The sequence below is a fragment of the Colias eurytheme genome, chromosome 4, assembly GCF_061535395.1.
Source record: "Colias eurytheme isolate Ceu_HAF_F1 chromosome 4, ilColEury1 Martin Lab GWU primary, whole genome shotgun sequence".
NCBI classification, from domain to species: Eukaryota; Metazoa; Arthropoda; class Insecta; order Lepidoptera; family Pieridae; genus Colias; species Colias eurytheme.
This window is the reverse complement of record NC_142983.1, coordinates 2,830,678-2,847,877: the sequence shown is the minus strand read 5'-3', so window position 1 is coordinate 2,847,877 and position 17,200 is coordinate 2,830,678. Positions and strand designations below refer to the sequence as shown.

Below are 17,200 nucleotides of genomic sequence, written 5' to 3'. Positions count from 1 at the left end.
TTTTTAAAATAGAATGAATTATTATTTTTTTGTTTAGTTTGATCTATGATCATAATTAATGTTTGTGTACTTGCAATAATAATTACTAGAATTCTAGAAGGTAGTACAGAGTCAGACAATTGTTGCTATTAGGAAAAATTACTATAGTCTATACTTACTTATAATGAGCTTGTATATTGCATCAATATACTTAATGCTCAATACAAATGTCAGCGCATAAGACAATAAATTATAGCAAATTAATATTTCTTAACGCTGTTTACGTCTCCTACAGCGCCATCTAGTTTCAAGCTTGTTAAGCTTTGAAATCTGCCACTTATAAAGTTATAATAATTACTTACTAGCTTTCCACCCGCAGCTTCGCCCGCGCAGTCAAAGAAAACCCCGCATAGTTCCCGTTACCATGGGATTTCCGGGATAAAAACCTATCCTATTTCCCGCGGTAAAAAGTAGCCTTTGTCCTTTCTCGGGTATCAAAATATCTCCATACCAAATTTAACGAAAGTTGGCTCAGTAGTTTAGGCGTGATTGAGTAACAGACAGACAGAGTTACTTTCGCATTTATAATATTAAGTATGGATTATTCGTTTTCAGAGGTCTGGACAGTTCTTCCTGTTCGCAAGTAGTACAGCTATGCCAGAACCTTGCTCAACAAGGCAGGACTATAGTATGTACAGTGCACCAACCTTCTGCCTCTCTATTCGCTCTATTCGACCATGTGTATGTGTTGGCTGCTGGCCACTGCCTGTACCAGGGCACTACGAAGAATTTAGTACCGTATCTCGAGGAAGCTGGTGTACCTTGCCCGTTGTATCACAATCCTGCTGATTATGGTAAGTAATTTGGGTACAAATTCTCCGTTACTATTTTTGAAACTTGGTTTGGGCAGTTTTGTCTTATAATTTTTTGAACATTATTTAACAAGATGTAGAGTCCATTTTACATTTTTCAGACCCCTGTAATAAGCAAAAAAGGGACTTTTAAATGGTATTACTATTTGCCTGTACTATAATCAAATGATTAAAGTCCTTTTCCCAACGTTAAAACAGAAAAAGACTAACAACACTCTTTCAATTCCAGTAATCGAATTAGCATCAGGCGAATATGGAGAGGACAAAATAGAAATCCTAACAAATAAAGCTGAAAATGGCAAAGCACACAATTGGTTCGAGGATCCAGATTCGATACCAACTATGGAAAACCTTAGGAGGATATATCCACTTAGTGCTATGAAGGAATTGGATGCAAGCTGTGGAGCTGAAGAGACGTCGCAGGCTAACCAAAGATCTGTACTTATTAAGAGAGGTTTTCTGAAGGCTAAGCGGGATACTGTGAGTATTATAAAGACATTTTTATTGATGACTAGCTGCCCCGCGTGGTTTCACCCCCGTGGCTCCACTCCTATTGGTCGTAACGTGATGATATATAGCCTATAACCTTCCTCGATAAATTGTCTATCTAACACCGAAAGAATTTTTCAAATCGGACCAGTAGTTCCCGAGATTAGCGCGTTCAAACAAACAAACAAACTTCAGCTTTATAATATTAGTATAGATTTATATTGCAGTTCAGTGTGTGTAAATGAATAGCTCAGTACCATCAGAACGCAGCTCTTTAATAAGATTAGATTTTGACTAACTTGAAGATCAAAAACATTGTTACCTTTCCTTTCTCTCCGTTGACGGCTTCCACCGGTGCTATTAAAAAATATTATATAAAATACGAAATCAATGATGGAAGAAACACTAAAAGATGATACAATACGTATCAGTATATAGTTGTTGTTATATTGTAGTAATAATAGTCTGTAGAACTTAGATGTAGCAGTAATATAAAAGATTATTTCTTGATAATATCTTCCTTGGATTCATGTATATTGGAAACATACCTAAAAGAGAATATTTTTTGTTATTTTAGTAGTAGTAGTAGAAGTAGTAGTAGAAGTAGTAGTAATAGTAGGAGAAGTAGGTAGTAAAAGTAGTGTTAGTAGAAAAATACAAATATATATTATTTTTCTTCCAGACTCTAACATATCTACGTTTTATGGTAAACGTAGTGGTCGGAATTATGTTGGGAACATTATTTATCAACGCCGGCAACGAAGGATCTCGGGTTTTGGATAATTATAATTTATTGTTCGCCATTTTGATGCACCATATGATGTCACCTATGATGCTTACTATTCTTACTTGTGAGTATTTTATTTTTCCCTTTTATTTGTTTTAAGGTTAGGTTATTTTTTTTTAATTTTCGGAAGATTTTGCCCTATTTGATTTTATTTGTAAATTTCTATTTTCCTACATTAAAGAAATACTAGAGAGATATACAAAAGGAATAATTTAATGTTAAGAATTTTTTTTTTTGCAAAACGGTTAGTTCTATTAATTCATTTTAACTTCATTGAAACGTAATTAATCTCGTACTTATATAACAATTTTTTTTATGTTTTGCACTTCAGTTCCATCAGAAATGTCAATTTTACTCAAGGAACACTTCAACAGATGGTACTCATTGGGATCTTATTACATCTCCGTTACAATCGTGGATTTACCGATATCAGTAAGTAAATACTACCTACTTAAATAGTTTTTGAAGTGAAAACTTCTTTAGTGGCGTTGAGCACTTTTTCTGTAATGGATATAAAATCTTAAACTCGCGTCAGGACACGTGACCTGATCGAAAAAGCGTAAGACGGATACCATTCCAAAATATCAAACATGCTCAACGTTAATAATCAAGTTTTCACTTCTGCCGACACTCCCGGAGTGCAACCCGTCTTTTTTTTTTTATTTTCGATTAATGGTTACGCGCATTCTCTAAAAGGGTCGGTGTGGGTTTTTATGATAGAGTTGTCATTAAAGATATTTCTTTCAGATAGTTTTCATAAACATTTATCTTGAATTTGATATATTGGTTTTATGGCATTATGCATATTAGGCTAAGAAATTTTTAAAGAATAGAAAATATTATATCGCGAGGCGGCGATTCGAACCCGCGTCTTCTGCCATTCCGGGGTGACGCCTGACCAACTCAGCCACCCGCGATCCCGCCAGAGCAATCGAATTTATTCTACTCTCTCATTTTTATGTTTCTTAGGCGATTAACACACGGTGCCGCGTCCCGCCGCGGTTGGCGGTGAAGCGGTTCTCAAGTTGCATTGGCTTCTATTAAATCCGTTGATACCAAACACACATACACCGCCCGACCGCGCGGTCGAATGGTCCGTTCCTCGTAGGGATTCACTGCCAACCGCCGCGGTGCGCGGTGCCGTGTGTTAATCGCCTTAGGGACACCTATTAACAAGTTATAAATTATCGCGCCATCTATTGAGATAATTTATAACTTTCTCAAATAATATGAAACATTATTTCAATTATTACGATAGTGTATCGATTGATTTATATTTTTTAACGTGATAACGTTTTTAAAATCGTTTTAGTCGGGTGACATGTTCAGAAACTTGTGTCACACCAAAACCTCACGAGCGCGATCGCAGCTATAACGAGAGAGAGACGGACCGATCTCCCGTCTCATCTCGAGCGCTGCCACTGCATTATGTAATCACGTAAACATCTCGATCGTAAACCTACATTACAAACAACCAATTTTTTTGTTATAAAAAAATGTGTATTTTTTTAAAAATGTATATTTATAAAACATGTAATATGTACCTTACAGATAGTATCCTGCTTCGTGTTCAGCGTGATAGTATACACGATGTCGTCCCAGCCGCTGGACCCGGCTCGGTTCGCGATGTTCTTCACGATCTCGCTGTACACAGTACTCGTGGCGCAGAGCTTTGGCTTGATGGTCGGCGCCGTGCTTAATGTTGTTGTGAGTATTTTTAAAGTGAAAACTTCTTTATCGGCGTTGGGTATAAAATCTTAAACTCGCGTCAGGACACGTGGCCTGATCGAAAAAGCGTAAGACGGATTTTTTTTAGCCCTTATATTCGATGCGTAAGACGGATACAATTCCAAAATATCAAACATGCTGAACGTTAATAATCAAGTTTTCACTTCTGCCGGCACTCCCGGAGTGCAACCCGTCTTTTTTTTATTGTTAGGTATGAGGTGATGTCTAAATTGATGAATGCCGCACCAACGTACCAAAAGACGTCTTATAAATCGATGAACGACGCGTCAACTTACGAAAAATGGCTGATGGCTCATTGTCACATTTCTTATGTGGGAGTCGAGCACGCTTGGGCACAAAATGGGAAAAGTACCAACTACCATACTGCTACAGAAGATCGACGTCATATACTAGCATACTAATTCTACTGCTTTGAGTGGAAGAGTCAGACGACCGTTTCTTCTTCTACTCTTCCCAGTTTAGTCCTTTATTCCCGTTGAGAAAAATGTCTTTATTTCTTTCATTTTAAAAGTGACTTAGAGCAAATGTTTGGTTGCCCTTATATAAACAGGTTCTCTTCAAGCCGAGTATGCACAAGCACGAGTGGAATAAGCTTAAAAGCCACGATCAGTCTAGGCCGTTTTGCTCGTAACACATCATCTCTCTTTGGTAATGGTGTATTATATTGACATTCGTAAACTGACTATTTTTTATGAAAGCAATAATTTATTTCCAGAACGGCACCTTCCTGGGTCCAACGCTCTCTGTACCAATGATGATGTTTTCTGGTTTCGGTGTACGACTTCGTGATCTCCCGCCATACTTATACTGGGGTTCTTATGTATCGTACTTACGGTATGGGCTAGAAGGGTATATAGGAGCTATCTATGGGCTGGATAGACCTACCTTGGAGTGCAACCAAGCACTTTATTGCCATTATAAGTGAGTATTTTTTGTTTTTGGTTAGAAAATATCCTAGGCTTATTTGAGCCCATCTTAATATATATAAATCTCGTGTCACAATGTTTGTCCTCAATGGACTCCTAAACCACTTAACCGATTATAATAAAATTCGCACACCATGTGCAGTTCGATCCAACTTGAGAGATAGGATAGTTTAAACATGTAGGTACCACGGGTGAAGCCGGGGCGGACCGCTAGTTTTAGATATGTTTGAACTAAAGGAAATATATTTTTCACTGTTCTGTGAAAACAGGACATGGTATTCAAAAGATTAAAACGTACAAAGGGAATCCCTTTGTACATTTGATTCTATTGAACTGCATATCGTTCAAAGCCTTATTTTCCCTAATCTGATTTAGTACTAAATTTAAACAGAATACCTACCTACGTAACATGCCGTTACAATAAAAAGATGTGGGTTGACCCTTATATACAATTTGTTTTGTTACTTAAATAGAAATCTTTGAATGAAAATTCATATAGTGTAGTATACTATAGTGATATTATTTGTACCAACTACACAGTAGGAATAGAAAGAAAAAAAGAGTAGAAAAGCGCTGACGGGAATGTAAATTATGTGACCTCCATCCTATAGGGATAACCTAATGTTCTTTTAACAAAATTTTAATTAAATTAATGAATTATTATTTTTCAGGCACCCCAAAGTATTCCTGAAAGACATAGCCATGAATCCTAATATGTTCTGGTGGGATGTCCTCGTGCTGACCGTCACTCTGTTCCTCTTGAGGACTGTCGCTTTCTTCCTGCTCAAGTGGAAACTTAATGCTGTCCGATAGATTATCGAAATTATCGTTAGGATGAGTCTTTGATCATTTGCATAGGTTTCGCAACTTCTGGAGATGTTCTGGCTAGCGTTTCAGTCAGTTTCAATGAAGAAAGTACTAAAATACAGGGAAAAAAGTGTAAAAGAGTTGAGCAGAGACGCTTTCAAGTGGTGAAGTAGTTGTTATTGTTTGAAAACGCGTCTTTGAATTCAGTTTGTTTTCCAATCTGGGATAATAAGATGGGTACTTACTTCATGTTAAACTTTTTTTATTCAAAATCAATTTTTATTTTACAAAGACTCATCCTGACGGTCATAATACGCTGATTGTATAGACAAGCTTTAATACATTCGTACCTATTAGAATAAGCGGAAAGTTTCCACATTTGAAGTACACAAAAAAAAATATTTTCGACATCAAATATATTTTCAAAATTGTTTACTTAACAGATAACTGCCATTTTAGGCTGTGTTACAAATATGTACTCATTTACTAACCTTACTTTCTAACTTTATGTAATCTTGACAAAATATTCTGGATAAGGGACCAATAGGTAAAACATAAAAATGTTATTCTAGTGTAATTTACTTGCCTTTTTCTTTAGTTGACGAAAGTGTTGAAAGGATAGTCATTAGTAGTAATTATTTAGATAAATATTCTCGGTAGCGATAAATACATATTTTTTATGTGATATATAATATTAATACAATATTTAATGATGGTTAAAAGGAGTACTTTCTATTTTATTTTACTCGTTACATTTACTTATAGATGAAACGTAGTTCAGAAATTTTAACTAGAGTCTTTGAGAAGGCGAATGGAAAAAATATAGGTACATAAATGTGTATAACAACAGGGTAGCCATGTTTTATTAATTATTATCATTATTTTTGGGTCATAATTCATAAATAATAATTTTGAGCCATGAATTTATTGTGATAGCAAATGGGTAATCGCTATATTATACAAAATTTTGCAGAAAATATTAATTTCAAAAAGAAAATTAATTTTAGTTTTCAGTAAATAATAATAAAATACCCCAGTTTAATCAATGAATGTGAGATTTTTGTGTCATCTAGCATGTTTATAGTTTTGTTGATAAATTACTATTAGGTACTTATTCCAAACAATATATTTTAGTATATTATGTACCTACGGGTGTCGTAGGGTTGAGTGTACACAATTATTTGTGTTATTTTAGTTTTAATATACTTAATTAAGTAAAAATATTTAAAATTCTCATTTAGATCAATCATTTAACATTTTAAACTGATTATTATTGGAATATCAAATCATGCCTTTATTTTGTATTTTTAATAGATACTGTATATTTATGTTTCATACATTAGTTTGGGTCCAAAAATATATTAGAAGGAAAAATAATTCAAGGAATTATTTTCTATTTTAGTTTCTTAGGATTATTTTATTTGGACTAAAAATAAAGGGAAGTATTTTGATAGTATCATTATATTATTATGTAATTGTATATTATGTTAGTACAAAGATTTTGCTCAACTATTTAATGTAAGATTGTTTATATATTGATTTGTAGCATTTTAATGTATTATTAATTTGGCAGATTGTTATATTATTCGCATTAGAATACATTTTTTATACGGTGATATTGTAAATATTTTAATAAAGACAAAAAATAAATTGTTATTTTATTTTTTCCTCTGAAGATTTAAGTTTCTATAAGTAGCTATCTATAATTCCTATCCTACATGTGTTTGTGAGGATGTGCGTGTGTGTGTGTGTGTTTGTTACTCTTTCACGCAAATACTACTGAACAGATTACAATTAAATTTAGCACATACATATAGAGGAACTTGTATTAACACATAGAATAGGTTTCATCCCGGAAATCCCACGGGAACGGGAACTATGCGGGTTTTTCTTTGCCGAAGCCGCGGGCGGTCAGTTTTTTTATTGTTTTTAGATTTTACAAAAAGTAGATAATATTCGTAAAAATAGGTAATTTGAAATATCAATAATGTTTTTTTAACTTACAACCGCATACCTATAAGTACTGCCACAGAATAAAGCGCGTCACACACGGTGAAGATACTATAATAATATTTTATGTTAAGATTCTCTAATATAAAATATAACAATATCTTAAGGTATCCGGTATCAGCGTGCTGACCGTCATTTTTCTTTTTGTCATTGCGTACTAAGACCCCTGTAGAACCGCCATCCTAGATACCTTAAGATATTGTAATATTTTATATTAGAGAATCTTAACATAAAATATTATAGTATCTTCACCGTGTGTGGCGCGCTTAATAACTAGTAGCAAGCTAGTACTGCTAACAAATTTAACTAAATTAGCTATTATGTCGTAATGTTGTAACAAAACAATCCATTTGTTTTACTGTTAAAGTTATTTAGGTAGTATTTAAACAATAGTTAACTACTAGGTTAAATGATAACCCATAAGTCAAATGAAGCACTAGTAGTCGTGATAATTTCTGAAGGTTACGATTTATTGAAAAATGACGACATAATATATTTGATGGATAATATATTTGATTACGGATAAAGATGCCTGTAAACGGGCAATAAAAATGCTGCTGGCAATTTTTATCGACCAATATATCTCTCGACTATAATGCATCTCCGGGCTACACAGCAATATTGCAGCAAAAGTTGCACTGTGTTGAGAGATATAATCGGCAACTTGGCAGCTATACTATTGCAGCAAGAAATTGTCAAGAAACTAGCCCGTTTACGAGCACCTTTACATAGTCACTGAATAATCCATGTATAATCACACAATGACTGTCTTACCTACTATTTCAATACAGAACAACTTATAGCAATAATTAGGACAGGTGTCTAGGTACAGATTTCAAACTAAAATCTATGAAGCTTCTAAAACTCATCATGGGCTAAGGGTGCTTTCTCACCAATAATGCGCGAGGATGTATAGGAAGCATGTATATTGTATAGCTTCATTTAGTTTGAAGTTTGAATCGTTTGAAGCGATACTATTGGTTACAAACACATTCCTCGCTACAGACCCTCGCCCATTATTGGTGGAAATACCCTTAATATAATGAATACAGATTTCATTCGATATCATTTTAAATAAAATAAAAAACACGTTTTAAGCTTAATACTTTATTAACAGTTGTCAATTACATCACTATTGTAAGGCCATTCACAGTTACTCATTTGATTACCAACAGATCATTCGTTTTTTCTCTTCCTTTATAGTACATATTTGGTATTTTTTCTGAATATTTTTAAACCTAGGTAGTTAGGTACTTACCTATTTTAAAAGTTAAAGTAAGGAAAATCTTATAAAATTATAATAAAATTTGTTCTATAATTATAATAACAAAAAGTATTATATATATTAACCTATATAGGTACTATAATACAATAATTTGAAACTACATAATATTATACAGATTTTCAACTATTCCTTATAAGTTATAATATAATATACTGACACTTTTATAATTCTTAAGATAATTATATCACAGTACTAACTAATCTAATTTATTTAGAGAGAGCATCGCTACTACACTATGTATTTGTAATTGGTGTCCTCTCTATACGTAGTAATAATACCTCAATGAATTTATTACTATAATTTTATCTTGTTTACATTATTTATGTATAATACTCTACTGTTATGTATTGAATGACATATTTAAATACATTGTAGTTCTGATTAAAGGGTCACCTAACACAGTATAAGCAATTATTTTTGACCTGAAGAATTTATCCATTTGAATTAATCCATTTTAAACGAACGACAATCTTAATTTATCCCAAACATAAGTATACATTTGTATTATGATTGGGAAACATAAAATAATATCCTTCATTTCTGTCGTTGGTAGATGAACATGTTTTTGCAGATTTCTATTTAGGCTCTACACTTTCCCGATCTACCAAAACAGATAAATGAGTATTCTTAATTTTTGACTAGTTTTCGTTTTAATTAGTATGTATTTTTTCTGTATCGACCCTGTTTTTCCATACTAAATCAACAATGCACCATTGAAGCGTGTAGTAAAAATAATGTTCTAAATACGACATTATCATAAGAAGTGTGATTTTGAAACTGTCGAAAACGTTCAGCACGGAATACACGGCAACACCATTTGCATAGGTTATGGCCACCCTGTAACAGATAAAAAGATATTGTAAAATAGTACATTAAGGAAAAAAGAGCGAAAAATATAGAAAATTAGAATAAAAACTAAACGTAGGTATAATAATTATCTCCGTCATAAATCTCTTAGATACATTTTCAATGGATGACTATCTTACCAGTAAACATATCTATACTAATATTTAGTCTGTGCTATATATTATATATTATAAAGCTGAAGGGTTTATTTGTTTGTTTGAACGCCCCCATTTGTTTGTTTAATCTCAGGAACTATAGGTGCGATTTTAAAAATTATTTCGGTGTTAGATAGCCCATTTATCGTCGAAGGCTATAGAGGCTTATATATATCATCACGCTAAGATCATTATATAGGTATAAATAATATATATTATGTCGCAGACAAATTGCAAAATTTCGTTTATAAACAGAGTCGTTATTTCACCAACACACAATTTGTCTGCGACTTATACATCAGTTTAAAACCAACTTACATGCTTGCATAAACAGTCACGAACGCTGTAGTAACCAACATGCCTGGTAAGAGACTAGCAGGCCTCTTCCTTGGCACAATCAATAAATCTATGAAGACAGTCACACCAGAGAAGGAGTGCAGGGAGTGATGCGTCCAGTAGGGAAGGTAATCGAATATCCTCACTGGTGCTATCAGACTCGGGTCCTTTTGCCATACTCGCCAGAATAGGATGTCACAGTACTGGAGAAAAAAATTCAATACTAAATAAAAATTAAACTTTAAAATCTATACTTCATAATATAATAAAGCTGAAGAGTTTGTTTATTTGTTTGAACGCACTAATCTCAGGAACTAGGTCCGATTTGAAAAATTCTTTCGGTATTAAATGGCCCATTTATCGAGGAAGGTTATAGGTACGCTATATTATATAGCGCGGAGCATAACTATAGTCTTTAATAAAGAAATAATAAAGCTATATAGATGATATAAAGTAGTATCTGCAGTAGAAACACTTTTCAACTAATTTATTTTTTGAAATATCATTAAGAAATCACGTTAATTTTTAAGAATGATATAGAACAAATAACTGTATATTTTAACAGAACCTCTTCACATATCCAATACCTACTTATATTACAGAAATTTTTCAAGAATGGAAGTTCTCGATTCATAGCAAATTTTTTTCGTTATAAATAAAAAAATCTGGTTATACTCACCATAGTGGTAGGAAATATAATGCTTGTAAAGAGAACCTCTTTGATTTGCCTCAAACGTATTACAGGTTTCTCATCACCACGGCCATTTAACTCCATCCAGTCGCAGTAAATACACATGGGGAAGTAACATAGAGTCAATAACTGAAAGAAATAATAATATGTAGTTTAAAAAAACTAAAAAACACGCTTTTTATAGAAAACCGAACTAAAAAATAGAAAATTTTATCAAATTAGTGTATTGTCATCGGTCCTCAATAAATCTACAAAGTTTGAACGAAATCTGGCCGTTTAAAGTGGGTCAAAATCGCGCCCAAAGAAGTCGGTTACAAACATACAAACATACAGGTGAAGCTAATATAAAGCGTGTAAAAAAGAAATAAATATGTATTAATAACTAAATGCCCGACAGACGTCATCTTGCCCTATTGACCCCTTAACGTTTTTTTTTCTCTATAAGAACCTTACTTGTGAATTAAAGAAAACGTTAAAATAAAATTAGCCGAATTGGTAGAGCCGTTCTTGAGTTTTGCGCTTAGCAACACATTTGCGATTCGATTTTATAATATGAATGTATTCCTTTTATTATTATGTCATTTTTATATCATTAGATATCTCTTATATATAAAATTCTCGTGTCACAATGTTAGTCTGCATACTCCTCCGAAACGGGTGGACCGATTCTCATGAAATTTTCTGTGCATATCGGGTAAGTCTGAGAATCGGCCAACATCTATTTTTCATATGTACCACGGGCGAAGCCGGGGCGGACCGCTAGTTTTGTAATAAAAAGATAAAGTGATGTACTTATGAACCTTGTAGATTATTTTGTTTTACATATTTATTAAACTGTAGTTAATTTTTATCAAAAGTTTTAGATTTAATAATTTCGTTATTTTTTAGATAATAATATTCTCGATTTCCCTACAAAATTTCAAGGTTATTGGTCAATTTATTTATGTGTTCAAGGTTATCTACACAATAAAATAAACAATTATCTTTATTTCGCATGCACTTCCACAGAAATACAATAAATCCAAACAATAAAGAAATCGGTAACATCACACGTGCGTGTAAATTTTATTAATAATAACTCTATAGGTAATGTTTTAAAGATATGGTCAAATGATAAGTTAAAAATATTAACTAAATATATTTAAAAAAATGATATTAGCTTTTTATACTTCATATTTATTTAAGTGAGATTTGTTCCTAACTTTTCTTCGATATTTTTTTTCTTTCATTTGCCGTTCGTCAATTTCGGTACATATTTGTTTATTTCGACACATTGGCATTATCCTTAGTATACTTATTTGGCATAGTGAGTAGTGACCACTGATGTCCTTGCAGGCATCATGACGTTTGCATTACAAGTAGGTATGTAGTTAGATAGGCCGTAGGATCATCGAATCAATGATAATTTTTGTTTCATTGTTTGAAGGAATGTTGACAAGACAAAAAGTTACTCTTAAATTAGAAAAGATTACCTATACAATAGTATAACTTAACTCTAGTGCGTTCCAAAGGAAATCCCTAAAAACCGGGTTTCCGATACTAGCTTTGGATTTGAACTCTACTGTTCCCCCCAAAAGATCTATCGAAGATTTCATCCCCGTTACCAAAAACAAAACACAAAAAAATCTGCAAGTGTTTGACTGTTCAGCTTACATACCGACATATGTTAAGAAATGTTAAACTTTAAATCATATATTATGGCAATCATGAAATTATGCGACATATTCCCAATTCCCATTAATGTTTAACGGGGTTCTTATCATTATGATAATTTCCTCTCAGTGCAAATATTTTTTTATTATTTTGTAGGTAGTTCTTATCATAAGTTCATTGTCCGATGCATAATTATGCATTATGTGCAACATAATTGATAATTTATTGATATTGTCTGATTACAAAGAACTGAAAACATTGATGACATTGAGTAGGTATTGAGTAGGTAGCAGTAAGCAGCAATTATTTTATTCAAACAGTAGAGAATTCTCTTTCATAAAATGTAATTTCAAATGTGTTTGAGATCGATTTGTACGATTCCGTAGGCGCTTGGCCTACGCCTGTAAATTACTATTTTTATAATTTCAGATCAATAAAAATACAGGGAGAGGCATCCGTAATTATTGAGACGGGAATCGTGAATTTTATTGATCTATGAATAGAGCAAATATTAATTTAAAATATTTCAGAACTGACTTTGTAATGTATTGACTATTGGATAGTTTTACTTTTGAATGTGAAGTGTTTTTATTACATTTCTTCTGTCTGCAATGGAACTCAAGTCGTTCAAAATAACGTAGTTCACGTAAACAAATGTACGAAATTTTCTACATACACAGTACACTAATGGTTCAGATTTTAAGGTCCCCAGTGTTTAGGCCTCCACACATTTTTAAGTTGGTAAACAATAAGAAACGTGATGTGTTTTAATTGATCGCGAACGGTTTAAATTATCGTAGATCACTGCGTCACCTTGATTATTCCTAACAACGTGTATTGTCTTAATAATATAAATTAAGTACGTTGTTACGTAAGTATATGTTTATGTATTCTTCAAGGATATGTCTCTTTCAGAATCATCTATAGATAAATTTTGCCTGGGTGACAAAATAATAAAATATTTAATAAGACTTCGCTCAAGTGGTATGAAGGACTTATTTCGGACAAATTACTTACATTTCTAATCTAAATGTGTGAAAAACTGTAGGATGCTATGAAAATTTTTAATTATTTTAAACGTAGAAGAATACAAGAGTAGAAGAATATTTGGTACAATTTCACATGTACAAAATTTTTGGTACATGCGAAATTAAGTCATTAATGCAACCTGTTTCTATTTAAAATTCGTATAATATTATGATTTTCTCTACTATTTTCAACACTAAAAAAGCGAGATGTTTAAGTGTATTCTGTGGTATTGTAACAATAATGTTGTCGTCGTCTAGTTTTCAGTACCATGTAAATGTGAAAATATTACGAGAGTTTGATGACATTTAAACATGTAGAGTTTTTTTTAATGAATAGGTAACTACTTAGGTAAGTATGTAGCACAAGTAAAAAAAATCCTATGCGAGTTTTATTTAAATTTATTTAGGTTATTATAGTTTGATGATGATCATGAGAATGTTGAATACATCAGAAATGAGTTATTTGTTTAATATTTTAATTTATAACTTTCTTAACTGTACTTATCTTGTGAACTCTATTCTGTTTTTCAGATCCCTTCCTTATTTATTTTGTTTATATTTATTTTAAGATAAGCGTGAATAGGTACTTTATTAAACTATTATTCCTATTGTTCTTTAATGTTATTTTTAAAACAAACACATATTCATGTGTGATGTACCTCTCGGATAATAATGAAGACGATGTCATAGTACACACACAATCAAAGACATTAATTTTAAACTGCTCCATATTCAAAGTCCATACATTCATTTATGCGCATACAATTCAAAAGGTTGTTTCTACTCACATTAAACCAGGAGGTCAAGAGCCGCCACCTGATGTAAATATAAGCACTCACAGCTGGATCTTTATCCTGGGACATATCTATACTCAACAGAACTATAGCAGCATAGAACAAATGCGCAAACGCTACACTGTAGTACCATAGCCTTGCCTTGAGCAGACACTTACTGCTTTTAATAATGTCAATGTACATGTTTGCACTAGTGACTACTGAATTCTACGGAGGTTCGGTCATTAATGAAACAATTGCAATAGGTCAGCGCTCGTCCCGTGGTTTTGATAGCGAACAATTGATAGCGCTAGTTCAATGTAAAGGAAGGAAATGATAAAAGATAAATAAGATTCTTCGGCAGGTTGACCTTGATATATGTGAAGTTCTGTTATGTGCAGAAGTTTTGAGTTTGAGCTTCACCCTAAAACATCATCTAGTAGTGCTACAAGCGTCTTAACAGTTTTACCTTGAGCTTAATCTAACTTTACTTATCATTTCTAAATTAAAATAGACTGAAAACATAATCCATTTAAGCTGGTTTTGTGATCTATATAGATTAAATAAAAACATAAAAGTAGATCGATAGGTAAGTATATCTATTTTTATAAAATTTTCCGACACTACTGAAATCAAAACAACATTACTAATAATATGAATAACATATTTTTATGGTCTTGTTAATATCTCTATCATTACAATTCTACCTACAGCACAGTAGTGTTAAAAAGTGTAAAACTAGGCTAAGGAGTGAATCATTTTCAAATTATTATTTTTTATCTTTATTTTATTTTCGTCGTAAGTATCATTATTATGTAAAAAAAAAGACGGGTTGCACTCCAGGAGTGCCGGCAGAAGTGAAAACTTGAGCATGTTTGATATCCATCCGTGTTCGCTTTTTCGATCAGGTCACGTGTCGAGTTTAAGATTTTATACCCAACGCCGCTAAAGAAGTTTTCACTTCAAAAAAAAAATAATAAAATAAATGGGACCAAACTTATACAAGCTCTTTGATGATTTTTCGATTTTTTACTACATTTAATTTATTGCATTAATTTGTATCGGTCTCATACCGCTCTGAAAATGACAGGATTCTTACAATTCTTACAGGAATTTTGCAAATGGTATTCATAAAGCATTGGTTTGTGATCGTAATAATTTGATACATAAACAAATTATAGCGATTTATTAGTTATAAAGAAATATATAGATATGTATAGTACCTAATAACAAAATTCCGCATTTTTTATAGTCATAAATGCAACTATCATATTATTTTATATCATAATATATTTATGTCTTGTTCCTGTTCCAACTTTTTGTAGAAGAGACACTGCAAAGACTCTATCGGTGTCTCTATCTATAAGAAGGTTATAAGATTGCATTTAAAGAACCTTAAAGTTCTGCAATCTGGAAACAGTATTTGGTATTGGTATTTTTAATAGTTATAAAAAAACTGACTATTGGTTTTATGGAGCACTTATCTTAGGAACTACTAATTCAAGTGAAATTTGTATTGATTAGACTATCGTGAAAAGCTAAACGCTATACCACAGAATAATTTAATAGTAGCTAACGTCTATACAACGAGATGCGGCCAATAGGAGCAGAGCGTTAGAGAAAAATGTTGCAAAAACGGAAAAACAAATATTTCAGAACAGACAAAGTTGCATGGACCAGCTTGTTCAAATATAAATCCGATAGGATTTCAGATACACGTAATATTATTAACTAAACTATGATTAATGATCAAAAGCGTAATCGTAAAAGTCATCTATAGGTTATCTAATATTTCAATACTTCACTTACAAAGTTGTAATCAATATTTGCATCATTTTTTAGGGCACAAAAGGATAAAAGAAAATTATGAAGTAGGAAAAAAATTTACAGGAGTATCGAACGAAATACCAATTTATATAAACAAAATTGTATGATGGAGTCGACAGCAGAAACGAAAAAACATATCATTTTCTGAAAACTTCACTTGGAAAAGTTGATTTTATTCTCAACACTTTTCAGAAGGTATAGACTTTATAGGTAGTAGCAAAATAGGTCTAGTTTTTAGTTACAACATAGTTTAATACAATTTATTTTATTCTTTCCGCGTTTAGTATACCACAGAAATATTGAAAATAGAAGCGCCTTAATTAACATAAGAGCAATTTGACTTACTGATGTCTTTGCCATTTACATAGCTAATATGCTAAAAATCATTTATTCTGGTACCGAAACTACAAGTTACATTACAACATTGACAAATATCATCAAAATCTGTTCAGTGGCGAAAGTGCAGCAAACATCAATCCATCATTAGATGTTTTGTTGCAGTCCATAAATATAGAACCAAAAGAGTAAAAGAAATTAGATTGCTGGTGATTTCATGGGTGGCCGGGAGGCAAGGCGTTGCGTCACCCTGTTGTCGTCGAAACCTGGCTAATTCAAATGTGGAAGTAAACATTATTAAAAAAAAATATCATTTAACTACAAAGCTATTTGAACGCTATAAAATTATATTATTATTATTTAAATCATCATCAGGTTTGTAACAGCAGAAGTATATAGTAAGTAGAAGGAGAGCTTATTAGGTTTTAATTCATCTGACTTTATTTATAACTAGCGGTCCGCCCCGGCTTCGCCCGTGGTACATGTTTACGTTTTCTCTACATAAGAACCATCCTCGTACTTCAAGGAATATAATAAAAAAAGAATTATCGAAATCGGTTCAGCCGTTCTCAAGTTATGCGCTTACCAACACATTTTGGGATTCATTTTTATATATAAGAAATATGTATGAAAACTAGCTTTTCGCCCGCA

At 32.4% G+C, this 17,200-nt stretch overlaps 2 protein-coding genes across 2 annotated transcripts in view; one reads left to right on the top strand and one right to left on the bottom strand.

Moving 5' to 3' along the window:
• LOC149908804 (ATP-binding cassette sub-family G member 4) overlaps positions 1 to 5,705 on the top strand; it is a 35,803-nt gene extending 30,098 nt beyond the window's left edge. Inside the window, exons 5-11 of the mRNA XM_090120373.1 lie at positions 595 to 833; positions 1,081 to 1,331; positions 2,023 to 2,191; positions 2,459 to 2,559; positions 3,679 to 3,834; positions 4,592 to 4,797; positions 5,474 to 5,705. Coding sequence (XP_089976499.1) covers positions 595 to 833; positions 1,081 to 1,331; positions 2,023 to 2,191; positions 2,459 to 2,559; positions 3,679 to 3,834; positions 4,592 to 4,797; positions 5,474 to 5,615 — 1,264 coding nt within the window. The 3' untranslated portion in view covers positions 5,616 to 5,705. The remainder of the gene's footprint in view (positions 1 to 594; positions 834 to 1,080; positions 1,332 to 2,022; positions 2,192 to 2,458; positions 2,560 to 3,678; positions 3,835 to 4,591; positions 4,798 to 5,473) is intronic.
• Positions 5,706 to 9,183: 3,478 nt separating this feature from the next.
• On the bottom strand, positions 9,184 to 14,617 carry LOC149908803 (androgen-dependent TFPI-regulating protein-like). The gene is made up of 4 exons (XM_090101571.1): positions 14,402 to 14,617; positions 10,921 to 11,061; positions 10,224 to 10,444; positions 9,184 to 9,741 (listed from the first exon to the last, which is right to left on the bottom strand). The coding sequence occupies exons 1-4, from the start codon at positions 14,588 to 14,590 to the stop codon at positions 9,555 to 9,557; spliced, it is 738 nt and encodes a 245-aa protein (XP_089957697.1). The 5' UTR covers positions 14,591 to 14,617; the 3' UTR covers positions 9,184 to 9,554.
• Positions 14,618 to 17,200: the final 2,583 nt, after the last annotated feature.